This window comes from Emydura macquarii, unplaced genomic scaffold (genome assembly GCF_026122565.2).
Source record: "Emydura macquarii macquarii isolate MOO-44397 ecotype Brisbane River unplaced genomic scaffold, CSIRO-AGI_Emac_v2 contig_3603, whole genome shotgun sequence".
NCBI classification, from domain to species: Eukaryota; Metazoa; Chordata; order Testudines; family Chelidae; genus Emydura; species Emydura macquarii.
The window spans coordinates 722,122-748,518 of NW_027133740.1; the positions used below are offsets into that span (position 1 = coordinate 722,122).

A 26,397-nucleotide genomic window follows, 5' to 3' on the forward strand; every position below is an offset into this window, starting at 1 on the left:
TGAGGAACAAGGCGCAGCTCGGCCGGGGCTTTAAGCCTGTCTGTGTCCCTGCCCCCACTCATCCCGCTGCGCCCCGTCTCCCCAGGGCTGTGCCCCCCCTGCGCCCCCTCCTCCTCGCTTGTTCTTCTCCTCCCACCCCTCTGCTTTCTCTCCCTGCCGGTGCCTGCCCCGCCCATGGGCCCAGCATGTTGGAAGGAGCTGGGGCCCAGCTCCATGGCCCAGCTCTCCCATTTCCCTTCACAGCCCACCCCCAGCTGGGACGGGACAAGTGATTGCTCACACAGTCACAGGAGCCGCTCCCAGTCCCTACCACGCCCAAGCCTTTCAGGAGCAGCCCCGTGGCAAGTAGCCCTGGCACCAAGACCATGGGAGCCCCTGGTCCAGAACATCCCCTGCCTGGAGCCCCCATGGCTGTCACAGCGCCTCCAGCCACCCCGGTGAGATTCCTTCCCCCCGGGGTCTCAACCTCCCTCCTTCGGCCCTTCAAAACTCAGCAGGAAAATCCCCCCTCAGGCCCACCAGGGGATGCTCTAATCCCACCCGCGCTAAACCCGGGGCAGGGAGAAGGGGTGTGAAGGAGAAGTGGGAACAGGAGGGAGCCTGGGGCCGTTGGAGGAGAGCCCTGGCTGGAGGGGGACCGTCTCAGGCCGAGGGGGTGCTAATCCCAGAGGAGGGCAGGGAGCGCTCATGCCAGGCGTTGAAGCATGCACACCAGTCCACACCAGTGCCCGGACCGCCCGCGCCAATGGGGCCTCCCCGCCGGGAGCAGCAATAAAAGCCAGAGCCAGAGCGGGGCAGTTTCATTTGTTTTTAATAAATACATGATCTCCCATTTGTCTGCTGAGGGCGGGGAGGGGCCCGGGGCCCGCCCTGAGCAAGGCGGAGTGGGGCCCGCCCTGAGCAGACTCATGAATGGAGATTAATTTGTCTGCTCAGGGCGGGCAGGCCCTCCTGGAACCATAAATTACAGGAGAAGAACAAGCAGAGAGGTGAGGGCGGAGGGGATTTTACACTATGTACAAGCCAGGCCGGGTGCCCGCCTTCTACCGCTGCCCAGGGAGCCAGCCGGGACGGGTGGGCTGCAGCCACGCGTAGGGGCTGGAGGGGATGCAAGGGCTTTGATGGAGGTGCCCCCACTTGAGCCCCATCCCCACAGTGGCTGTGCACCTCCCCAGAGGGACAGCAGGTTGGGGGGACCAGTCCCAGGCTCCTCACGGGATCATGGCTATGCCCCACACTCTGCCATCCCGTGGGGCATCCGCTCCCACAGAGCCGGGCTACCGCCAGGTGAAGCACAGTCTGTGCCCCTGCCCCGTGTCAGCCCCTGAGCCCCGCCCAGCTGGTGGGGGGGGGTCCCAGCTTTGCAGCAGCGGCAGCCAGTCCCCGGAGGCGGGGGGCCCACGGCTCTCCCCAGGGTGGAAGCAGAAGGCAGAATCTGTCACGTTAAAGAAACCGAAGAAACAACAAAACTAGTCTAGGACCGTCCAGCTGGCCGGGGGATTGGCCTGGGCCACGCGCCCCATCCTCCCTGCGCCAGCAGGGGGCACCGCCTGGGGCTGGGGCAGCACAGATCTCGGCCGCGGTGCCAGGCTGCTGCTCCACACCGGCCCCTCCTCCTACCACTCGGGTCCAGCTAGGGGCTCCAGGTCTCCGGGGCTTCGGCTCTGAGTTTCTCCCGGGCATCTTCCGGAGCAACGTCTGGGGCTGCGGGACAGAGGCAGAGCAGGGCTGGAGTCAGCGAACAGCAGGCTTGGCCAGTCCTAGGGCGGCCCATGGCAAGCGGCCGGGCCAGGCTCTGCTCGGGCTGGGCCCTATGTGACCTGCGTGAGGCTAGTCTCAGCTGGGCTGGAGGGGCCAGGCCTGGACTGGCGGGAGCCTTCGGCCCGGGGAGGAAGCGGGACAGACAGGGAGATTCCTTAGCAGCAGCGAAACCTACTGCTGGGAAGGGAAGGGAGGTGCCTTTGATCCCCTGGGACGTGGTGACTCGGGGGCCCACCCTCCGGGATCGGGGCCGGCCGCCCTGGATCAGGCACCCAGGAGCCACTGGAGAGCAGGTCCCGCCAGCCCTGCACAAGCAGGGGAACAGATGACGGACGGACAGAGAGACGGGCTGGCCAAACGCCCCCTCCCCGACTCTTACCCTGGCACCGGGAGCAGCAGCGGGGCTCTGTCTTGGCATGACTGGAGCAGGACGCGGGGGAACATTCCTGGCGTTGGCAATGGGTCTCCCCGGACTGCAGAGGAGGGAGAAGGAAGTTAGGCAGGGGCCGGCTGGGGAGGGGGAAGGAAACCAGGGGGTCTGGCCAAGTCACGGGGCGGTGCGGGGGGGAGGGGATGTGTGGAAAGCTCAGGAAGCCTGGCCAGGTTGGGGACGGGGGGACAGGAGGAGGAGGTGCCCCAGAATCGGGGGGAAGGGGGGGGGAAACCAGGGGCCTGGCTGTGGATAGGTTAGTGCCCAGGAAGGCTGTTAAATGGCCTGTGATGACAGAACCCCCTGCCCCTTTCACAGCCCAGGGGGGTGGGGGGAGCTCTGATTCCCCACCCCCACGTGCTCTATGCGGCTGTTCCTGGGCTTGTGTCTGTGCAATGAGCCGGGGGCCGGCCCCGCGCACTCACCACACACCAGCAGGTGATGCACTTCATCTCCCCGAAGGGGGGCACCGTGGGGTGCCAGCTCTCGTTGTTCATGTACCACTGGCGCCCGAACCGGCAGGCCCGGGGCCCGTCCGCCTGCATCATGTCCGACAGCTCCGGGGGGCCCTTGGCTGGTGCTGCGGGGAGCAGAGACACGGGCACCCCAGTGCCCTTAGTGTGGCAGAGTGGGTGCCCGACGCGCCCCCCAGGAGACGCCTCCCCGCTCTCCACGGCAGCGCGCCCTGCACACAGCGCGGAGCAGGAGACAGAGGCTTCCCCAGATTTGGCAGACCGTGGCAGCCGTGGCCCGGCAACAGGCAATGTAGGGGGGGGAGGAGGAGAGCAGGGACCCGATCAGACCAGGGGCCCATCTAACCCGGCCTCGGGTCTGGGGCATACCCAGGCCCAGCAGCTTCCAAAGAAGGGGTAAGGACTCCCCCTCGTGGGCAATCGTGGAATAACCACCCAGAGGGGAAGTTTCTTTGCCCAGGGAGGTGGGGAGGGTGCATGAGAACGGGGCTGGGACCACAGATCCTCCCAGCGGCCCGGCCCAGCCCAAGGGGCGGAGGATGCCCGAGGTTGCGAGGGGGATGCAGTCACGGGAGCCGGACGGCGATGCAGACAAGGGCGATGCGTGGCTGGCTGCCCGACGGGAGGACGCACCTGGGCACTGCCTGCAGCAGTCGGACGGGCTGACTCGGATGGGGTTGCTGCAGGTCAAGCGCGGGCACTGCACCTTCTCACAGTGCACTTCGCCCGTCGCTCCCTGCACGGAGAGAGGACGGGGTGGGCTCAGACCACACGGCAGCAGGGATCCCAGCCCAGACCGCACCCGGGCGAGGAGGGACAAGCCAGCTCCCAAGAGGCCGGGCAGGAACGCAAGGGGAAAGGGAGTCGCTGAGCCTCCCCATGGATGGGGGGGAGGGGAGGGGGCATTCACTCCCATCCCCCTCACCCCACATTGAGCATGGATCCCACCCCTGGAGCAGCTCTCCATGCGGCACCCAGCCCCCGAGCCCCTTCTCTTGTCCCCGTTCAGCTCCCAGCGGAAACGCAGGGCCATGCCAGGAGCAGAGGAACCACGCCTGCCCAGGGCCGGGCCCACAAGGCTGCCCCTCCCTGGACCCCGTAGCACCAAGGGCTCAGCCGTACCTTGCAGGTGCAAATGGCGCATTTGATCAGGCCAAAGGGGGGGACCACTGGATGCCACCGGGTGCCGGCTCCTCGCCACGTCTTGTCGCCGTCGAAGTAGCAGCCTGGAGGAGCAGCCGGGGAAAGCGTTACAGATCCGGCCCTGGGCTGGGCTCATGGCCCCATCCCGCCCACCCCGGCCTCCCTGCCGCTGAGCAGGACTCACCCTCGCTGCTGTCTCGGGCCTTCTCCGCCCTCAGCCCTTCCTGGCCTGCTTTCCTCTCTGTCCAAACAAGAAAGGTCCGTGAGGGACAGACATGTGGACACCGACTGGGCCAGGTGCTCTGCAGCACGGCACAGATATCTCCAAGGAGGGCTGTGCCTTCCTGCCCCCTTCAGCGCAACAGCCCGCCCCAGGGCAGGCTGCAAGGGGGGGAGGTCACCTCCCAGGACCCTGCCTGTCACAGGGCGTAGCCCCCTCTCCCTGGACCCCAGCCCCCCGTCTGCAGCCCCAGTGCACAGTACCTTCACAGACCGGGCAGCACCGGTCCTCCAGGTGAACCAGCTGGGTGCAGTTCAGGGGCTGGCAGAGGATCGGGTCGCAGATCACTGTGCGCTTCTGCAGGGGGGTGGGGAGAAAAGGCAAGGGGGGGGTGGATCACACATCTCATTCGACACTGCCTGGCAGAGGCATCTGGTGCCTTTGTACTCCTGGGGAACTTGGGATGGGGATCAGCAGAAGAGGGAAACCAGGGGCTGACTGTCACCCCAAAGCCCCAGGGAGCAGGCATGGCCCTGGGGTTGGATCCATGCTGCAGACACAGAAAAGCACTGGACGGAGCCCACCTGCCCCCTGGGAGCGAACCCTGGTCTTGCACCACCAAAGCCACAGGCATCTGCCACTGGAGCAGAGGGAGCTCTCCCTCGAGGCAGCAGCAGCAGCAGTAGCAGGTCTCTTACCCTCTCTAGGGTCAGCTGGTGGACTCCCGGCTGCTTGGCGGGAAAGCTGGCGGAGTGGCGGGGGATGCCAGGGCAGCTGCCAGCATTAGGGTGGAGGCGGGGGTGCCGGTGGGGGGAAGGAGGGGCACTTCCACCTCTTCCAGGCTGCTGCCCTCCCGCCCGTCCACCTGGCTGCGAGGCCGGCCCCTCCCGCCCGCCCTGGGGGTGGCTGCAGCGACCGTACCCACGGGAAGGCAGCACCTCTCCTGGCGTCCTGGAGCTAAAAGCAGATGCAAGGACACCCTTGCCATGCCCCGCCCTGCCAACGTGGTCAGAAGCCACCGGCAGGTGCCAGGGTGCGGGCGGCAGCCGTGGGGCTCCCCTGCACCCACCTGGCAGCTGCAAAGGGAGCACTTCCTGTCGTAGGCAGGGGCCCAGTGAGACCCGTGGGCCCGGTGCTGCCCCTCAAAGAAGCAGGAGTTGGGGTCCTTCTTCAGCTGCTCAGGGTCCTGGGGCTTGGGCTCTTCTCGGAGCGTCTCCTCTTCGGGGGCCAGCCGCACCCCCCCCGCCTCGCACTGGTTGGGAATGTGGACCTGGGGCAAGGAAAGAGCACAGTGGGTGAGGGGTGGGGCGGGAGGTGGGGGTCGGGTTGATCAGCAAGGGCCTGGCACGGCAAGTCCATGAGAACGGCCAGGCTGGGTCAGACCAAGGGTCCATCCAGCTCAGCGTCCTGTCTTCTGACAGCGGCCAGTACCAGACAACCACCAAGTAACCCAGCCCGTCTTCCCCTCCCAGCTTCCAGCACTCAGGGGCTCGGGACACCCAGAGCCCGGGGCTGCATCTGCGCCCTCCTGGCTCGGCCATAGGGGGCCCCATCCTCCATGAATTCACCCAGGTCTTTTCTGAACCTCGTAATCATCTGGGCCTTCACGGCTTCCCCCGGCGCTGCGTCCCTGTGCGCTGCGTGATGAAATACCTCCTTCCGTGGGTTTTAAACCTGCTGCCTGCTCATCCCCTTAGGTGACCCCTGGTTCCTGTGGCACGGGAAAGGGTAAACAGCACTTCCTTATTCGCTGTCTCCACACCAGTCACGAGTTTAGAGACCTCTGTCCCAGCCCCTCAGGCGGCTCTTTTCCAAGCTGAACCGGCCCCGGCTTTTTAACCTCGCCTCAGATGGAAGCTGCTCCACACCCCGGGTCATTTTCGTTGCCCTTCTCTCCACCTTTTCCAATGCTGATATCTCGGGTGGGACGGGGCGACCAGCCCCGCACGCAGCGTTCCAGGTGTGGACGCACCAGGGAGCTCCTGCGTGGCATTGTGATGTTTTCCGACTGATTCTCTCTCCCTCTCCTGGTGGTTCCTGACTTTCTTTAACGTAGGTCAGAGCGGCAGGGCTGAGCCAGGCGGGCAAGGGCACAGGGCTGCTCCGACACGACAGGTGCCAGCGCTACTCACCCTGCCAGCCACTATCACCCTCACGCCACGCGCTGCCCCTGCCGGACGCTGCAGGGACTGCATCCCAAAGTGCTGCCCCCTGCAGGATACCCTGGCCTACTGCCGCCTGCAGCGAGGCAGTGCAGTTTGCACCTGCCCCATCTCCCCATGGCGAGGGAAGCCCTCTGCTTCCCCCCTCTGTGCTGTCGGGAGACGAGGACTGAGGAGAACAAAGGAATTTAGGCAAGTTTCCCTTAACGAATAAACTCCCTGCCCCGCTCTAGCCGTGCCAACCCTGCCACCTGGTGCCAGGCAGAACAGCTGGAGCAGTGCCCGGGGGTGCCCGGCAGCAGCTACTCCTGTCCCTGCACGGCCAAGCCCGCTCTGTGGGGAAGCAGGTCTCCCGGGGGCTCGGGGCAGCCAAGACACAAACACTGGCTGCGGCTGATGAATAGGCAGGAGGCAGCTGGAGGCGTCCCAGCCAAACCCCGCTTCTGGGAAAGCCGCCGGTGCTCCAGCCCCCGCCAAGGAGCGGATGCTGCTCCGTCTGCAAATCTCACCCGCCCGTAGGGTTTTCCATCCCGGGCGCCAGCGGGGTTAGCACCCGGCCAGACCTGGGGCTGGCGCCAGGGACAAGCAGCGCCGGCCCGATGCAACAGCTTCAGAGCCCAGAGCCCCACGTCGGGACCCGAAAGGGGTCAGCTGGAGAAGCAAGGCAGAAGAGGGGCTGGAGGTGGGAAGAGACTGAGCCCTGTAGGAGAAGGTGCAGAGCAGGTGGAGAGGGCAGGAAGGGAAGGGATCAGAGAAGGCTTTCCGGCTCGGCCCCGTCCCTAAGACGCATCAGTGCCGAGACACAAATCACAGGCGGGATCGGAGCTTCCCAGGGCACCTCCCAGGTGAAGGGCAGGGCCTCCAGGGCTTGGGAAGTTGGCACCATGGTTCCCAGGCCTGGGCTCGCTGGGACACTGCTCCGGTCCCAGGGGTGCTGAGTTGTCGCCAGTCCTGGGGGACAGTAAAGGGCCCACACAGGCCGGAGCAGCAGACCTTAGACACCGAAGCAGCGTGGCCGGTGCCGGGTTCCCCTCTCCTGGGGGGGTGAAGCAAGCCCAACAGCACAGCTGCCGAGGGGTCGCTCGCCCTGGCAGGCTGGGACCAGTCCGGGCTGAGTCACCCTTGGCGGGTCCTGGCGCCGGGCTGGGACTCCCGCGGCGGCTGCCGACGGAGCGGAAAGCCGGAGGGGGTGAGTCAGTGGCACCTACCCTCCCGCGCAGCTCCCCGCGGGGGTTGACTTTCGTGCTGACTTGCAGGAAGGCCGTGCCCTTGGCCAGGTGCTGCAGCAGCTCCGCGTCCAGGTCCTTCACCACGCCCTGGGCCTAGGCAGGGAGGAGAGGGGCGTTAGCAGAGCCAGCAGGGGCGCTGGGGCCTGTCCCCTCCCCTGCCCCCACAGGACAGCAGCAGCGGGAAGGGGAACCGTGCTATGGGCTGGCCCTGGTCCGAGAGCCCAGGGCTGGGCTGGGGCGCCCAGGGGCAGGGGAGGCTGTCACCCCTCCTCTGTGGTTCTCATGCAGCTCAGGCTGAACGGCTCTGCCAGCATCCCCGTGCCGAGCCGGGGCTGGGCAGTGGAGCTGGGGAAAATTTAAGGTCTAAGCTCCGCATCCAGAGCTGGGCACAGACCGATGCCCACCCCAGCAACCCCTGGGCTCCTCACCCTCACCGGGCAGAGGAACTCAGCCCAGATCCCTGCAGATTCCTGAGGCTCCTCATCTCTGCCTGGGACCCCCCCCGCGCAGGCCCCTCACCTCCGTGCCGTAGAAGCCCTTGAGGAGCCGGGCGTGGTCCTGGCCGCGCTCGCCCATCTCGGCCACGCCGTGCAGGTGGGCGCTGGTGGAGGCGGCGTCCGACTTCCCGAGCCCGGCCAGCACGATCTCATAATGCAGGTGGCAGTGCTCGTCCAGGGAGACCCACGCGTGCCCCGCCGAGCCGGTCCACACCGGGGGAGACACCAGCTGGCCAGCCAGGGGGATGGGCAGCTCTGGGCACAAGGGGCACAGGTCAGACACGTGCTTCCAGCTGGGCCCACCCGCCAGTCCCGAGAGCCTGATGCCAGCCCCCAGGGATCCCCGACCAACAGGGAGGGCCCACGTGCTGCCAGCTGCAGAGACCCACCCACCCCATGCCCTCCCGCTCAGTGGGGCTGGCAGCCATGGGGAGACAGGACAGAACGCAGCGGCAGGTACCTGTATATCGGGCCAGGAGGCCGCTGTACAGCAGGGAGCTGATCTGGCCCCGCACTTCCCCCTCCTCAAAGTCCTTGGTGGCCACGTTGAGGAAGAGCTCGCTCTGCAGTAACATGTGGGTGTCCCGGGCGTTCATGTGCTGCCAGGTCCCGCTGGCCTGGCCGGGGAAGGGAGGGGGGGGAAGAGGTTAACACACCTGCTGTGAGAAGGCATCATCATACTCCCAGTAGCACCCATGTGATGCCAGCTCCCCTGGGTGGGGCAGTGGGGATCGAACCTGGGACCTCTCTGCAGGAGCTGCTCCTGCCTGAGCCAAAAGAGCGCTCTCTTAGTCAAGGCGCATCAACCGCTACGTGGGCCAGCAAACGCTCGAGGGGGACAGAGCACCTCATTAAATGGGCATGGCCGCCCCTCCCCTCCAATCCTGGCAAAGCGTGCTTCCCCTCCTCCTCCAGGGGCTGCACCACTACATGATAACAGTCTACTATTGCTACCCACTCACCGAGTTACTTCTCTAGCGCAAGGTGACTGAGGTGTGTTCTGTGGGGCTGACGCGTGCAGGTTCAAACCCTCCTCTGAGGCCGGGGCGTTACTGCTGCCCGTACTTACTGAGACAGCATGGGCCCTGCCCTAGAGATCTTATGGAGGGCTGGAGAAAGAGGTCAGACATATAATGTGCCCAACTAGCCCCCGCCTGATGATGTTATCTCCTCGTAACAGTCCCGGGGAGTGAGATGGAGACAGTCTGTCCCCCAAATCTCTTCGCTACCAGCCACTTAGCTATCCCATCCCGGCAGCATGATCAGCTGGGGCAGATTCACTGCCGTGCGCAGCGTCGGCCTGCTCCCATCGGGTATGCAGGATGGGATGGCTTCGCAATCACCACTGATCTCAGCGGGAAGGTGCCCAGACGCTCCAGCGATGGGCGGCAGGCCAAGCTTTTTAGAGGGATGAGCTCATGGCATTAACTCAGGGGGCCACCCGGCCTGGTATCCTGTGCTCAGCTCTGCGCCCCTCACCTCCCGGCAGAGGGCAGGAGCGGCAGGGTTCAGAGACAGGCGACACAATGGCTCAAAGGCCTGGCTGAGAGATCCATCTGGAGAGGGTGTGAGATGGGCTGGGACACTTGATGGTTACCTGTTCTGTTCATTCCCTCTGAAGCACCTGGCATTGGCCACTGTGAGAAGACAGGACACTGGGCTAGCTGGACCCAGTATGGCCCTTCTGATGAGAAGTCTGGACTGTTTAGAGAGGAGCTGGGATGAAGGGCTACAAACTGATGAATGGCAGAGGGGGAAGGTAAATGGGATACGCCTGCTCCACCCCCTCCTAACACAAGGGTGAGGGGACAGTCACTAAAACTAAAAGACAATATGTTCTAACACTGAGCCAAGAGAACATGCTCGTCCTGTGTCCTGGGCAGCCGATTAACCTTTTGGCAACGAGCCCCCAGGCACCACTGAAGCCAAGAACTCAGTAGGATTCAGACCAGGATGTGTGTAATGAGAACATCTCTAGCTACGTCAGAGCGGGTGAAACACTGGCGAGGTGGGATACAAATCCTCAGGCTTCAGGGCATAAGGGCAACCGCTGTCTGCCTGGGGTCAGGAAGGAATGTGCCCTGTGGGTCGGTTATTCCACAATTGCCCACTAGGGCGTTTCTCACACCTTATTCTGGCAACGGCAATTGTGAGAGGCGCATCTGAGCTAGACGGACCCCTGACCTGACCCGGTCTGGCAATTCCTATCATGTAGGAAGGGAGCAGGAGCCAAAGGGAAGCTTGCAGATTCCACCTGGACACGTGCAGGCCAGGAAGTGGCTTCTATAGAGCTGGCAGGAACAGACTAGGGCAAAGCCAGAAGGGGCAGGGAGGGCAAGGAAGGGCTTTGGAATCTAGCTAGAGAGGAAACAGGCCGATTCCGCAGGGGGCAGGGAGAACAGGGGACAATCTACACAGCCCTGGAGGAAGGAGCGGCTCCAAAACAAAACAAGAAAGGATCAGTAAGAAGAGGTTGGAGGAACGCTCAAAGGCGACAGACGTGGGGCTGATTCTGCACAGCCCTAGAGCGATGTGCGGGCATCACACCAGCACAGGACGCGTGTCCAGTGGGTGCGAGACGCTGTCCCTCAGCTCTGGCGGTATTGCACGCTCCCGCCGGCTCTGGTAGACACACGTCTCCGGACTGGACCGAAATCCAAACTGCCCCAGAGCTCTCAGGGTTTGGATCAGGCCCCTCTCTAGCCTGGGGCTACCTCTGCCCCCCCAGGATTTGCCACATGGCTTTTCCCTGCCATCTATTTACGCTCCTCTTCAAGGGAGGTGCTAGCTGCAGCCAGGGCCAGGTTTCCCAAGGAGTCTCGGCCCTGCCTTTTCCGCACTGCTTTATTCTCAAGGCCTTTGCCCTGGCAATAGGGGACCAAAGGGCCTAGCTGGATTTGGGCTGTTCTGGCTGATTTGTAGAGGGGGTGAGGCAGTAAGTAAAACGGGGGTTCTGGAAAAGAAAACTCTGCTCAGACAAGGGCCCAGCGCTTCTCACACACCCGGAGCCCCTGGGATTTCACTGAGAGCTGGGCCGATTGGCGTGGCTAGGAGAGCTGTCACTGGGATGGGCCAGGGAAACCACGTGGCTCGGTGCCGCATGGAGCGGGGACACAGTCACGTGGCAGTGCAGGGACATCGCTGATGCTCTGGAAAAGGGAGGCCCCGGCCCGTGAAACGCCCCAAATCCCTGAAGCGGGGGCAGCAGACACCAGCCACGGTGGGGGAGCCAGAGACAGCGCATGGGGAGGATACGGCTGCGGGGAACTCCTGAGAATGCAGCCAATGTGACGTGACCCAGGAAGCAGAGCCCTGCCTGAGAAGAAAGCCCTGGGATCTGCCTCTCACCAGTGGTCTAGCTTCATGGCACTTATCACCCCTGAGACCAGGGCCATCTGGCCCAGAGATCTTCCAATGGGCGAGATGGAGGAGAACGGATCCAGATATCAAGTCCAGGAGCTGGACCAGCTGAGGGAGTGGGCAGCATGTCAGACAGAAACCCGGACCGTCCCCCAAGACGGCCAGTGTGGTTTGGGGGCGACGGACGCAGGAGCCTGGGGGTACAGAGTGCAGAGGGGAGGAGAGCGTCGCAGCCGGATGCCACTGCTCTGGGCCTCCCCGTTGCCAGGCAAACAGAAGGGAACACAGAGGAGAGCAGCCCAGGGGGGCTGGAGGAGATCTAGGGGACTGGGCAGGGACTTTTAGCCAGGGCCCCATGATCTGCCCGATCAGAAAGCTCAGAGTGGGACCCAGTGGACAGAGCTTGGTCCGGGAGAACATGAAACCCTGGAGAAGGGTTCAGAGAGCGAGGAGGGGGCACCAGGGATGTAATGAGGATCAAAAGCGGGGTGGAATCCAGGACGCGAAGGATAGCTGGAATCGGGGGAGGGGGGGGTCTCCAACGAGGTAGGAGCCCAGCTGGAGAATCGTCTCCAAGGAAAGAGCTGGGGGTGCCATCGCTCGCCACCGGGGGATGGATCTGGCCAGGACTCATCCCCAGAGCCCCATCACGTGCCCCTTTCCTTAGGGGAGGGGTCTAGCCATGGCCCCCTGGATCCCCATCATCCCCCATATCTCTCCCTCGGGGGGTGCTCACCAGCCCCTCCCTGTAGCTGGGCGTCATGTCGTACAGGATGTTGCGTTTGTTCTTCCTCCGGGGCTTGGTCTCCAGGGTGACGCTGATGACTTCACTCAGCATCCCTGCTACCTGGACCTGCGGGGAGGCACCAGGAGGGGGCAGTGCCCCAGAGAGGGTCTGTCTGGTTCATAGCGTTCATAGGTGAAAATCAACACAGCCAGGGCCCGCCGTGACCCATGGGTGTGGGTAGAGGAGGGGGCGTGGCGGTCCGCCCACCCCACCCAGCCCCCGACAGCGGCCAGCTTCTCATTACCAAGACGCAGCACTGAGCACGGCTGTCCATTCACAGCACGGCAGACGTTACCCCATTAACCAAGGTCCAGGACAGAGAAGGGAAGGGTCCTGATGTCCAGGCAAGCCCCAAACCCCCTCTGCTCCAACCACTAGACCACACTCCCCTCCCCAGGGCTGGAAACAGAATCCAGAGGTCCTGACTCCCCGTCTCTGTGGCAGGTCTGCCCTGGGGTTCCCAACGAGTCATGGGCAGGTGCCAGGGGGTCATGCCCTCCCTGCTAACTGGGAGTGGTTCCCGGTGTGGAAAGGGTTGAGGACCAAGGCGTTCATGTAGGTTTCTCCACTGACACGTGCCAAAGCCTGCACCCAACCCCAAGCTGTACCGGGCCCATATTACCCTTGCACAGACCCTCCCTACCTGGTACTCCAGCGTCCCATTCTCATGGAGCGTGAGCTGGGCAGAGCCCACAGCCCCCGTCTTGGTTGGCACCAGGGCGTCTCCTCCACACAGCACGCTCTGGATGGCTGTAATCAACAGAGAAAGGGCCCCGGGGTTCTCAGGCGTGGCATCCATGATCCAGAGCCACCCCCTACCCCGGGCAGCTGCATGGCCAGACTCCACAGCACCATGGGCTAAGCTGCACTTCAGTCTGCCCCCGAGGGAGCCCGCCTTGTGCCCATTCAGCCACCCCGCCCTTCCAGGGAGGTGGAAGGCTCCGCCCATTCCTTAGAGGCTCCGCCCTCTGACTCTCCCATGCCAGCCCCCTGCTTTCCCTAACCAGGGGCAGACCCAGCTCCCGCTATCCTGCCATTCCCACGGCCCTGGGGCACAGAGAGGCCTCCACGTCCTCTCCCCACCACTCACTGTCACAGCTCTTCCTGGCCGTGATGTAGCCGGAGATCTGGCGCCGGCGCCGGCCTTCCGTCTGCGCCGTGATCCTCAGCTGCCCCTGCGCGAGCCACAGCATCTCGCGGCTCGACAGGTCACTCAGCACCTCCGCGAAGTCTGGGTCCTGCGGAGACAGCCATGGGGAGGATGGGAAAGCGCCAGCGTTTGGCCTCTAGGGTTCAGGGGGAGGGTCCCGGTGAAGGGGGAAATAAGTGTCCAGGGGGCTGCTCACCTGCACGGTGATGTTGGCCCGGACCTCGCGCAGCACCCGGTTCTGGTGCAGGATTTGGACCCTAAGTGAAACCCAAGGAAACTCTGCAATGGCAAAGAGCATTAAACAAACTGCCCCCAACCATCTCCGATCCTATCCCTGCATGCCACCAACCGCACCCAACAATCCCCACCCAGCACACCCCTACTCCCCCCAACCAGCCCCACGGTTCTCCCACCTTGCACCCCCTGCAAACCCACACCCTACACAGCCCCTGACCCCCACACATACCCTTCCATCCTAAAACCCCCTGCCCAAGGACGCTCTGCCTGGTGCATGAGCCCCACGGCTGCCCCAGGTCTCGCCCCGCCACCTCCACTCACCTTTGTCTGCCAGCTCCAGCAGCCCCTTGGCCATGAGGATGAAGTGCAGGTTGTTCTCGGTGTCACTCAAGGTCAGCATGGCGATGCCCCCTGTGCCCATGTGGCTTGGGTCTACGGAGGTCAGGATGGCACTGAAGGTCTCTGGGATTGAAAGGGCAGAAGGCTGTGAGGGTCACCTCAAGGGGGGGGACACACAGATAACCGGGGGGTGGAGGCAGTGAGGCATTGGGCATCCAGGATGTGCCGGCTAAAACTCGGGGCATTGGCTGCTGCAGAGATCCCAGCGAAGGGTACCAGGGCCAGTGGGGACCCCATGCAATGAAAACCCAGACATTTCCCAGGGGGTGCTGGGTCCCAGAGAAGTTCCACGGGGGGAGTTACCTGCAAAGAGGGCTCGGTGCTTGATGATCTGCCCTTGGACCTCGCCGGCTGGCTGAGACTTGGTGACCAGGGAGACGCGCAGCTGCTCAGCCTTCAGCAGCCGGATGGAGGGTTTGTGCAGGTTCCGCCACATGCCACAGATCTAGGGGGAGGGGCAGCCGGTGAGTGGGGCGGGGCCAGGTGAGGAGGGGCAGCTAGCCGGAGGAGTGGGGCGAGGTAGGGAGGGCAGCCAATGCCGGAGCTAACAGGAGAAAGGTCCATGGGGCGCAGGTCCAGGTTTTCCAGCACAGAGCCCCAGCGCCCCACTGCATGGGGGAGAGCGAGCACTACGCAAGAGGCCCCGGGGCACAAGGGAGGGACATCGCTGGCCAGGGGGCTGCCCCAAAGGCCCCAGCACGAAGAAGGGAAGCAGCCCTAGCAGGCACGGAGGCCTGTGGGCAAAGGGCGAGCGGGCGGGACTGCCTCCTGGCTGGCACAGCCCCTGCCAGCCCCGCAGGCTCAGCTGCAGTAGCCCAAGGGGGGGGGGGTGCTCACCATGCCGTCCTGCAGGGAGACGCTCTTCTGCACGGGGTGCTCGAACAGCACGCTGCCCTCGGGGTCCGTGAAGCGGACACGGCTCGGCCGGCCCAGCCTGTGTGGGGGGAACCGGAGCAGCTGAGCCCGGAAGGGTGGCCAGGCAGGGGGCGGCAGGGGGAGGACACACTGGCCCGGCCTGGTCCCAGCAAGCCCTGGCTGTGACCCCCAGAGCTGAGCCCTTCACCCCAAGTCGTGGGGAAGATCTTCTTTCTGGGGCCTGGCCTGGTTGATCCCCACCCCAGCCTCACTCAGCACCGTGGGGCTCCCTGACAAGGGGGGCATCTAGGAGGGATGGGCAGAAAGCAAACAGTGAGACCAGATCTCAGGGCAGCTCTCTGGGTAGGGAAAGTCTCCCCAGAGACCTGAGAAGGCGGCTGAGCCAAACACAGGCTCAGTGCAAAGCCGGCAGAGAAGAACCGGGACGAGGGGCTGTGCAGGGCCGTCTCCGTCCGGCAGTCACATGCAACGAGAACGCACGTGCTCATGAACAGATGAGCTGGCCGGATCGCAGGCGGGGGCTGGAATCGACGTAACCAGGTTTGTAACCGGGCTCCGTGTAGCCTATGGCTGCGCAGTTCCCCTGAGACCCCAGCGTGCTGGGCATGGGGGGGTGCAAAGCACTGCCTCTCTTCCCCCTACCTGCCCCTTCCCCCATCATCTCACAGGCCAGCTCATCCTGGCTGCACGCAGTCTGCTACGGGGCAGGCTTGAGTAACACCTACTGGCTCCAGGGCCAGAAGCCCGGTGGAGACTGGAGCGTATTATTAGCATTGGCATATCTGTTCAGCGGAGGCCCCGCTCCTGTGTGCCTGCACAGGCAGACCCTCTGCATTGGCCTGGAGCCCCCTGATGTCAGAGGGGCAACACGCAGGCACACCCCATAGCTCAGGGCAGTGCCCCACTAACTCCAGTGCTGGTCAAGAGCTCCTCCAGCACAGAACCAGTTGCAGGAAGGGAGCCATGGATTGTAAACTCCTTGGGGCAGGGGCCAGATCCTCTCCCAGCTCTGCCGAGCGCCACGCATTCCAGGGTGGCGGTAAATAACACGTGTTGTGCCTTCTTTGGATTCACTGACTCAGTTTAAAATTAGTCACCACTTCACTATGCAAAGCCCTGGACAAAGAGGAGGGTTGGAGCATCAGAGAAGCTGAGCTTAGCTCCTGCCTTGCGCTGATCCGATTGAACAACCAGCAACCTCCAAGGTGGGGAGGGACTGACTGCAGGCCCCCGAGCCAGGCCTGGAGCCGAGGGGTCCCTGCTGACGGCCGCGCTCTGAGGAGCGTGGAGAATTGGCTGGGCCCGCCACCAGGGGTGTTTTGGACCCTGTTTGTTGGACTCTTTCCCATTTCCCTGAATTTGTTTTTAATAAAAACCTTGAGCAAAAGGAATGTTCCTGCCTGTGACGGATTCTCTGGAGTCCGAGGGAGGAATTACCAGGGCCGTTCAGCTGTTTCATAATGATATTAGAGAAATACCAGCTGCCTATCAGCTCTGACGGCCTAGGAGAGGCAGGCTTTGCAATAACCCTTTCTTGTCTGATGAACAAGAGCCACTGGCTACTTGCTTGCGCAGTGGGCAGCCTGGCTCTGAGACTGGACAGCTGGGGCACCACCGACTCCGTCTTGGTCACGACTGTGGGGCCAGAGTGCGGTGTGAGTGCAGTGCCCCCCACTGACCGTCCCAGGGACAGCCCGGGTGTGTTACAACCCAGGCCAGGACACTGGGTTGTGGCTACAGGGCTGGAAATGGACTAGGGGAGGATGCGCTGCACATTTCGGGGCTCAGGGGGTGGGAGTTTCCTTGGGGCTGGCCCAGAGCCTAGGGCGGGACTAACCTTTCGTAGTTGATGGAGAAGAGCAGGTGGGAGCGCACGAGGGTGAACCTGGCTTTAGCCACGGCGCTGGAGAGAGGCAGCCAGGGCTCCGCAGCACTGGTCAGCAGGGCCACAAAGTCTGGGGGAGGAAAGTGGAAGGAGGTCTCAGTTATTCCTTCAGCTGGAGGCCCAGGCCACTGAGTTCTGCGTCAGGGGGGGGGGGGGGGGGAGATTGCAAAGAGACTCTTCCTTCACTGACATGCAGGGTGGGGGGATCGTGGCCGACAGCCTTTACTCTCCTACACGCCGCAAATCCGGAAACAAGCCTGCAACACCCCCCCAGCCCTCCTGCTCCATCCCAGGCCTGTCTCCCTCCTCCACATGGCCATGGAGGTCAGGCAGAAAGCTACCCATGCGGCTGTCGTCCCGGGCGAGGTCCTCCGAGCTCAGGTAGGAGCGGTCGTTGTAGCTCTTATGCAGAGCATCCTCTTTATCCTGGAAGTACTCGAAGCTGTCGAAGATGGGCTCGGGCCTCTTCTCCAGGACACTGGGAGGGGCTGAAAGGAGAAGGGCGGCAACCAGTCTTTACAGCGTCGGTGCAAGCGGGGCATGCGTCAGAATCCCCGTCTCCCACAGGGGGAAACTGAGGCCCAGGAAAGGGATAGGACTTGCCCAAAGTCACCCAGCGAGCCTGTAGCAGAGCCGGGAATGGCACTGCGCTCCCGACGGCCCGTCCTCTCTGCTCCAAGCACTAGCTCACGTGGAGCATGGCTTTATACAGGCACCCAGGACCCTGCCCGGGTGACTCCTTTATGGCAGTTGTGGCACCAGGGTTTCCTAGGAGCTGAAACAGAATCTCAGGGACTGACTGGAAACCCTGGGGAAGAGGCCTGCACCCACAGCAACACAGCAATCCCCACCATGTACATAGCAGCCAAGCCCCACATGAAAATCTTGGGGCTTTAGAGTCACCTGCCTCTCCTGCTGGAGCTCTCCTCCCCAGATGGTGGTGTTGCCGGAGCCGGGGTCCATTTAGCCTGCGACCCTGTCCCCAAGAGCGCCTCGGAGAATGGGGCAGCAAGTCCCCGAGTGGACGATTATGCAATAACCTGCCCACGGAAGAAACTTCCTCCTAACCCTGCTAACTAGTGGAAGTCTCTTGCCTGGAGGCAGGAGGGTCTATGTCCCTTGTATATCGTGCAGTTTATGAGTGTAGTTCCGGCCAGATTTTACCCCTCCACCTCTCCCCACAAAGATCAGACCCTCAGACACCACCGCGATGGGCGGCCATATAAAACGCGACCGTAGAAAAGTGACCAGAGCAGAGGGCAGCAAAATAATCAGAGAAATAATAAAAAATGCTGCTAACAAGAGGCCTTCACTGAACATTTCCCGCCTCTGCTTCTTGGTCTGTGCATTTTCTGTTTCAGTCGTAAGCCCCTCGGCACAGGGACATTGCCTTTGATTGGACTGTAAACCCCTTACGCTGCTCCAGTAATGAATGAATGGGAAAAATCACCAAGGTCACACGCAGTCAGTTTCAAAAGAGGAGTCAGAAGTCGTTGCAAGCACTGTCCTCCCCGAATAACCCGTGTCTTCCCGCATGTTGTCTGCCCAGACTTTTACCCTCTCTTCCCCATTGCTGTGAGAGACGCAGCCAAATGGGAAATGGACTATACAGGGGGCACCCGCTCCACACAAAGTGTTGTCAAAAGCACAACACAACCATTCTGGGCAAACCCTGGTTTCCTCCCAGCCCTTCCAGTCCCAGCCATTTGCGGCGAGCGAGACCCTTCCCACAGGAACGCCCCGCCAGGGACACGCAATGTGTTGTGACACGCAGTAGGTCCCAGGAGAAAGGCAGGGACTTTGCTCTTACCCTTAGGGCAGGTTTTGCAGCAGTGACCCGGCAGCAGGACGGACTCACTGCAGGGCGGCGTAGGACAGTCGTGCTTAATATTCTTACAGCTGACTTTGCCCGTGGGCTTCCCTCGGCGATTCCTCTGCTGGGATGAAAGACACCCAGGGAAGCGGCGTCACTTCCCCAGCGTGGAAACACGCTGCCCCATGCCCTTGAGTGGCCTGGTTGGTGAGAGACCCAGTCCCAGCCCCACTGCGTGGGCCTCAACAGAGCACCAGAGAGGATTCTGTGGAGCCTAACCACGGAACCACCCACACCGTGGGCCAGGGGAAATCTGATGAGACCCAGTAACTTTCACCATGTCTAACAACTGCTCTGATCTGTAGGCAGTCTCTGTGGGTCTCTTCACAGGGGCTCCCCAAGCCCCCAGCTCAGCCCCCCCCTCCGAGAAACCAGCCCATGCCCCCTTTGCAGGCACCTCCCTTTTTGTGGAGACCTCTCTTGGCTGCATCCTGTCGCCTGCCTGCTGATTCCCTACCTGCAGGCACCCTGCACTCAGCCTCTGGGCTGCCCTACAGCTGTTTGTGGTGCTGCCAGGCGGCAAACCCAGCACACACCAGCCTCCGGTTCCAGCTCCCTCCAGATCCCACCTGTGCACAGCTGCTTCCCGGCCGTAACTGCCCCCTGCTTCCTGGCCTGGGGCTGGGCCAGGAGGGGCTGGGCTCTGGGACCGAGGGCCAAGGCCCTCTTTCCAGCCCCTCTCTTCTCTGCAGCCAGAAGAGCAGGGAGCAGTCAGGTGTGTGCGGGAAGCTGCCACGGATTGATGCCCAGGCTGTTTGCTCCAGGCCTCCAGTTACCCTGGGGCTCGGGATCCCCTGGCAGGGAGGGGGCTTGAGGGAAGCATTCAAAGGCCAGTTCCACTAGCAGCCCCCTGCGCTCCCAAATACCCAACGCCAGGGCAAATAGGGGAGGTGCTGAAGGGCTATAGCAGACGTGCTCTGCTCCTCAGAAAGTGTGTGTGTGTGGGGGGGGGGGCACAGGAGAAAGGAGGGGAAGAGCCAGACCCCCCCCTCCAAACAATTCCCTTTCCTACAGCGGTGTCCTGCCCCACACCCAGGAGCTGGACAAGGTGCTGCCCCTCCTCCCCCCGGGCTCTGTCCTGCCCCCTTTGTGCCCCCCACAGAGGTCTGCTCTGTCCCCTCCCCCAGGGCTCTGTCCTGCCCCCTCCCCCAGGGCTCTATATTGCACCCCCGGACCCCCCGAGGGCTACACGGCTCGGCCCCGCCGGGATCCAGCCCGCTCCTGCCCCAGCCCCACGTGCTGTGCAGCCGCTTCCCACCTGGGAACCGAGGGCAAGAGCCTCCCCCGCCCGGCCCGCCGCCCCCATGACCCCGGGGCTCCCCGCGGGGCGGCCCCCCGGGCACGGTGCCCTCTGCCCGGGGCTGCGGATCAGCAGCCGAGCCGGAGGCGCGCGCAGGGGCCCGTGGGCTCCGCGGACCGCGGGGCGCCGCGTACCGGCTCGCAGTAGCAGACCACGCAGTGCATCACCCCGAAGGGCTCGCCCAGGTCCGGGTGCCAGGTGTCCTCCAGGGCGTAGAAGCGGCCTCCGAACGAGCAGCCTGCGGACGGGGAGCAGCCTCCTGAGAGCGGCACCCCCACTCCCGCACCCAGCCCGGGCGCACACCCCCCCCCCGCACCCAGCCCGGGCTACCCCGGCCCCCCCGCCCCCAGCCCGTGCTACCCCGCACCCCCCCCCCCGCCCCCAGCCCGGGCACCCCCCCCTATTCCGCCCTGCACCTAGCCCGGGCTACCCCGCCCCCCGCCCCCAGCCCGGGCTACCCCGCCCCCCCGCCCCCAGCCCGGGCTACCCCGCACCCCCCCCCGCACCCAGCCCGGGCACCCCCCCCCTATTCCGCCCTGCACCTAGCCCGGGCTACCCCGCCCCCCCGCACCCAGCCCGGGCCACCCTTGTCCGCCGGCTGCGGCTGGCACGGGGCAGGTCTCGATCGCCGCCTTCACCCAGCCCATGCTGCCCCCTGCCCAAGTTCCTGCGCCGGTGACACCCGGCCCGGCCCGGCCCGGCCCCCTCCCCGCCGCTGTCACCCGTCCCAGGCGGGCGCAGGGGGTGTGTAAATCGCAGTGGGAACCAGAGGGAGTCCCTGCCCGGGCAGCTGTGCCAGCGCAGCCCCCGCTCCCCCCACCGGGGCTGGGGAACGCCCCGGCCCAGCGCGGAGCCCCCGGCCGGCCCCCTAACTAGCAGTGCCACCGCTGCGCCCCCCAGTCCCCGCCGTGCCCGCCGGGCTCCCGCAGCCCGCGCCGGGGCTCCCCGGACCGCCCGAGGGGTTCCCACCTGCCGCCCCCCCAGCGGTTTCCCACCCCGGCGGGCTCCGGCCTGCCTGGCCCCCCGGCCTCCTACCTGCCGCCCCCTTGGAGGGGAGCGGGTCCTTCTCGGGCTGGATGGGCAGCAGGGGTTTGGGTCTGGAGGCAGCGCCCGGCGCGGGGCAGAGGGCGAGCGGCAGCAGCAGCAGCAGCAGGGCGAGGGCGGCCATGGTCGGAGGGGCGCGCAAGGCGGAGGGACCCCGGCGTCCGGCTGCACGGCCCGGGGCGAGTCAAGGCTGCCTGTGCCCAGCCACCGGCCCCCGGCAGGTTTTATAGGCTCCGGCATCGGCCGCGCCGAGCCGAGGCATCCTGAGCAAACAATGGCTCGGCTAATGAGGCGCAGGCAGCGGCCGGCCCGGGGGATTAGAGCCCCCAGCGGGGGTCCGGCTCGCGGCGAGCCCCCGGGGGCCGGAGCGGAATGGGAAACAGACGCGGGGCGGCGGGGGGCTTGTGGATTGGGCCCCCGGTGCGCGCAGCCCGCCCGGCCGAGGAGCCGAACGGCAGCGGGCTGGGGCTGGGGCTGGGAGCGCGGAGGGTGGGGAGAGGGGAGCGGGACGGGGCAGCCCGGCCCCCCCGCACACCCCGCGCCGCCGGGCTGCCTCTTTCCCTAACCCACAGCCGCCGGGACAGAGAGCGAGGGCCCCCCCAGCGCACCCCGCATCTCCCTGAGCCCCCCGAACCGCCGAACCCCCAAACCCCGCACCTCCCAGAGCCCCACCCCCTGTAGCCCCCATACCGCCGAGCCCCGCACCTCCAGGCCCCACTGCCCCCCCGCCGCCTGTACCCCTTGTGCCTCTACCCCAAGGAACCCACATGCCCTCAAACCACACACCTCCCTGCCCCCCACCACCCCCACCACGTGTATGCTGTGCACCCCACCCCACTGCACCCCCAAAACTCTGCACCCATACCCCTGAACCCTGCACCTCTCTGCCACACCCCCCACCACCTGTACCCCTTGTGTCCCCAACCCCACTGCCCTCTGTACTCCCCCACTGCCTGTACCCACTGTACCCCCATACGTCCAAACCTCCCACCCCACTGCACCACTCATACCCCCTGCTCCTCCATCCCCCCATCCCTCCTGTAACCCTCAACTGCACTGCCCCACCGCCTGTACCCTCTGCACCCCCCACCCCACTGCATCCCCCATTCCCCCTGCACCCCCACCGATGCCCCTGCACCCCAACCCCACTACCCTGTCTGTACCCCCCACCACACCACCATATCCCCTGCACCCATCCCAGGCCCACTGCACTGCCGGTACCTTCTCACACCTGCCAGCTGCCTGCACCCTCCTTCCTGCATCCCTGCGACAGTGCACCTCTAGCTCCCATCACCCTGCACCCCTGGAGCCTCGAACTTGCCCCCACTGTGCCCCCACAACCCTGCAGCTTTCACCCCTGTATCCCCCATCCCCCCAGGAAAGCCTCTTTCCCTCCCTGTCCTGGCATCTCCCCACCTGCTGTCCCCCTAGGCTCTCTCCAGGGATTCACCCTGAGCCATGGGGAAGGTTCAAGGCCCACACGGGGAGCGCACAGAAGTCCCTGGGCTGCCCTAAGGGTGCTGCTGTGAGACCCCCTGGCCCTTTGACTCTGCAGCCTTTCCGCCCAGGGCCAGGTGGCTGGGCTGGGGGCCGGGGGGGCTGGGGGGCTGGCGAGACCCCTGCCACAGCCCACACAGGACTGGTGGCAGAAGCAAGGGGAGCAGAGTCCAGCAAGGAGAGCTGTGTGCATGTAGAGCCAAGCGGTGGGGTGGGGCAGAGGCCCAGGTATTTAGGTGCCTAACTGCCATGGAAATCCATGGCAGTCAGGTGCCTAAATCCCCGAGGATCTGGGCCAGAGAAAAGTAGGGAGAGGAGGGCAGATCAGGGGGAGGCAGAGAGGGTCTCCGCAGCTCCTTCTCTACCTCCCTAGCAGGGGCTGCTGCTCTCCCTTCACTCTGTCCTTGGTCGTTCTGGTCTGCAAAAGCGTCCAGTGCTCAGAGCCCGGGCCGGGAGCCAGGACTCCTGGGTTCTACTCTGTGTCCTTGATAACCAGGGAACCGGCAGGAAGGGCCACGGCCACACAGGCTTGGTTTGGGACCAGGAACCACCCCAGCCTCAACGCAGGAAGAGGCTGAATTAACACAGCCCCCTGCCACAAACGGGAAGCAACGTGGCCGGCTCGCAGGAGTCTCATGAGAATGACTGGTTTCCTTAAAGCCCCAGCTCCTGGAGTCAAGAGAGAGGATGATTTCAGCCTTCACTCTGAAAGAAAAAGTCAGTTGCAAGCCCTCATGGCTGTGGAGAACGCTTCAAAATGCACCCTAAAGGCTTAAAAAGCAGAAGGCAACTAAAAAGAGCACCACAGCTAGTGTTTTTACATCATCTCATGATTTTTAAAGCCAATCTCATGACTTTTGGTGAGCCTGACTTGATTTTGGAACATTTGGGGTTGGCAATTCCGGGGCAGGGCTAAGACTTGGGGCTCCGATCCTAACCCCAGGCAGTAGCCCCTCCCAAGAGGGTTCCTTCCTCAGTGAGGATGAGGCCCTGTCTGCATTAGGGAATTTGCACCTATATGGCTGCCTCGCTGTAGAAACACGGGTGCACCCCCCAGTGCAGACCCAGCGCCCCAGAAAATGAATGGGATATATTCCAGTCCGGCCTGGTATGCAGCCCAGACCTGCAGCAAGACACAGGCGGTGGGACTGTGCCAAGGCTCCCCGGGCACCACCAGCTGAGCATTTCCCCAGCTAGAGAATGCATCTCGGGCAGACCAGCTAGCTGCAGACCCTGAACCTGGGGTTTATGCTGAGGGAGGGTGCTGCTTCCCGAGGAGGGGCTGTATGGGGGTGCCTGAGGCTAACCACACTCCCTGCTGGCCCTCTGGCTGCTGGGGTTACCCTGCCATAGCAGGGATGGATTTCACTTAATAGCCGTGGTTTTATAAACGACGAGGTAAAGGGAGGAAGTTGATGGGGCTGAAGAGAGGACCCCTGACGCAATGTCAGCTGTTATAACATACTAATGCCGAGCTCTTATCTAGCGCGTTTCATCAGCCAATCTCAACGTGCTTTACAGAGGAGGTCAGTATCATTAGCTCCATTTTATAGATGGGGAAACTGAGGCACAGGGCCGGGCCGCAATACTGCCTCCCTTAGCAGCCGTTGCTCCTCAATACGAGTCCTGTCTCCAGTGGCGGTGGCTTTCTCCTTAGGTAGCAGGCGTGCATATCTTCTCCTCGTGGCTTCAGCCTCAGTTAAGGTGAAGGGTTTTTGGAGGAGTGATTTATTGCGGTTTGAATACTTTACACAGAGGTAATGTGCCAAAAGAAATGTTCAGACACACAAACTTGCCGGCCAGCTGCAGCGTGTGTCGCCAGGGAAACAGAGCTCAGCTGAAGGAAAATGGGCTCTGGATAACACAGGGCTATGAAATGCATGTCCTGGGGGGGCCAGTTTTCCCTCCCCAGACCCACGCAGGGGAGGAATGCAGTGGGAAGGCACACAAGGTTGTTGCACAGCGAGGAGCACACCAGTAGCTGTGCTGGTCCCGTGCCATGGTGTTACTGGAGGGCACGGAGCAGACCAGTAGGTGCGATGGTCCCAGGCCATAAGGGACTGCAGCTCCTGGAGGCTCACTCCTCTGTTGTGTGCGAAATATTCCCACCAATGGGCTTTATCTTCCTCTTGCTCACAGCGCCTCTTGCTTTGTCGGTCCTCATCCAGGCAGGGTCCCTCTCCATGGCCCACACCGGAGCTTTCCCGGCTTTCCCAATCCAGGCCCTCAGGTCCATTAAGCATTTGAGCGCTCGCGAACCCATCCCCTTGCTCTGGGTGCTCCTTGGGCCGCTCACTGCACTGAGCCGTGGGAGGGGATGGGGGTACAAGCCCTGCTGCTGGCTGCCCGCTCCCGTGGCCCATCGGGAGCCCCATGCAATAGCCAGGCTGGGCCAGCTCCAAATGCCAGTGTCGTCTCACGTGGCACTGGCCTGGGAGGAGCCAGGGTAAGGGCACAAAGCAACCCTCCCCTCACCAAGAGCCTGATGCACGGACCATGCAGGTAAGCTGGAGTCTTTGCACTGACTTGGGTGAGCTTCGGATCCGGCCAGCACAGACTCAGGCTCCGGGGGTGGCAGGGAGGCAGCCCGGTAGGTGCACTGTTAGGACTGTTAGGAGATTGCTAGTATTATTAGATGGATACAAACAACAGAAAGGCCCTTCTCAAGGCGCTCAGGGCCCTGCCGAAAATGACGAAAACAAAGTGTGATCACTGACAGAATGCCCCTCCGGACACCCCCCCACGGCTAGGCTGGGCTAGTTCTTTCACTGCTCTCCTCCCCGTAGCATCTGAGCACCTTCCAGTCACTCGTGAAACAACGGGACTAACACCTGTGATGGGTTTTGTCCTCTCCCGGGGGGAGAATTGTGCGGGCAGTGGAGTGTCAGGTTTGGGAGTGGTTTTTTAAAGAGCCTCGCCCGCTCTGGGTTCGTGTCAGAGGAGGCAGATCACAGAAATGCCCCCTGCTCTTGGGGCGGGAGGTGTGGGCCGGTCCTTAGCTGCAGGGGCGTTCATGGCGCTGGCTCAGCAGCCCCTGAGAAGTCTCTGTCTCCCGCACAGATGAGCTTCACCCGGATGGCAGAGAGGGCACTGGGCCAGAGGGGTGGTGCAGTCGGCCGCGGTCCTTGTCCCGGAGCTTTGGGCTCTTGTAGGTATCCTGGGCCTAGGCGATGGAGCGCCAGGAAGACAAGGCCCACGGCCTTGAACTTGATTGGCTGTTCTGTGGCAAGCCGGCGCGGAGGACAAGTGGGATGCGCTCAGGGTGGCCCGTGTTGCTGGGTGATGCGCTGCAGCGTTCTGTAGAAGTGGGGTTTCCTGCACGCTTCCTGCGGGGCTGGGAGCCAGCCGGGAAGGGACGATGGTGGGTACAACTGGGGCCGGGCCATCAACTGGGCAGGATGGGATGGAGTCTCCTAGGCAGCCAGAACGCAGATCGTGTTACTTGTGGGCCCCTCTCCCTCACACACAGACACACGGAAAGAGATGTGTCTTGCAGCATGCTCTGGAGGTCAATAGACCGGGGCTATTTACTGCTTACAGAGGATGCTCTACAGGTACCGTCTTTGAGGTGATGGGGAAGCGGGCGCACATGCCCCCTGTAGATCATAGCTGCAGGAGTGCGGCGGGGGAGAGCGCCACCCCAACCCACTAAGCACTTCAGAGCTCAACCCCAGCATCTCCCATTCAACCTGGAAACAGGCTGGCAGCCGGTGCAGGTGGCGGAGCCCCGGTGCCATGCTGCTGGCACTGCTCAGTAGGCAGGTGGCTGCTTTCTGCACCGGCGAACGTTTCCAGGGTGACTAAGGTGCGGGAGGCCTTGGTCGTGCATTGCAATAGTCCAGGCTGAGGGGACAAGGGCCTGTCACGTTAGCCCGGTGTGCAGCTGCAAGAACGCTTCCGGGTGTCCCTGCAATCCAGAGAGAGCAGAGCAATCCGGAGCAGCGATGGGGCTCGGTCCAGACGGCTCGGTTGCAGGCGGAAGAACCTGCGTGCCATGTGGTGCATGCAGCACTATCTGCACACTCTCCTGGGCCTGGCCGGGAGCGCTCAGAACATCGCCCAGACATACTAACT

The 26,397-nt window shown here is 63.5% G+C and overlaps 1 protein-coding gene across 1 annotated transcript; it reads right to left on the reverse strand.

Moving 5' to 3' along the window:
- Positions 1-253: 253 nt before the first annotated feature.
- CHRD (chordin) lies at positions 254-21,070 on the reverse strand. The gene is made up of 23 exons (XM_067536561.1): positions 20,818-21,070; positions 19,917-20,020; positions 18,420-18,546; positions 16,951-17,097; positions 16,562-16,679; positions 14,686-14,782; positions 14,152-14,293; positions 13,771-13,911; positions 13,409-13,491; positions 13,153-13,300; positions 12,706-12,812; positions 12,012-12,128; positions 8,376-8,532; positions 7,938-8,170; positions 7,398-7,511; positions 5,097-5,297; positions 4,291-4,384; positions 3,992-4,048; positions 3,787-3,890; positions 3,298-3,400; positions 2,617-2,771; positions 2,141-2,234; positions 254-1,704 (listed from the first exon to the last, which is right to left on the reverse strand). The coding sequence occupies exons 1-23, from the start codon at positions 20,948-20,950 to the stop codon at positions 1,634-1,636; spliced, it is 2,847 nt and encodes a 948-aa protein (XP_067392662.1). The 5' UTR covers positions 20,951-21,070; the 3' UTR covers positions 254-1,633.
- Between the last annotated feature and the right edge of the window lie 5,327 nt (positions 21,071-26,397).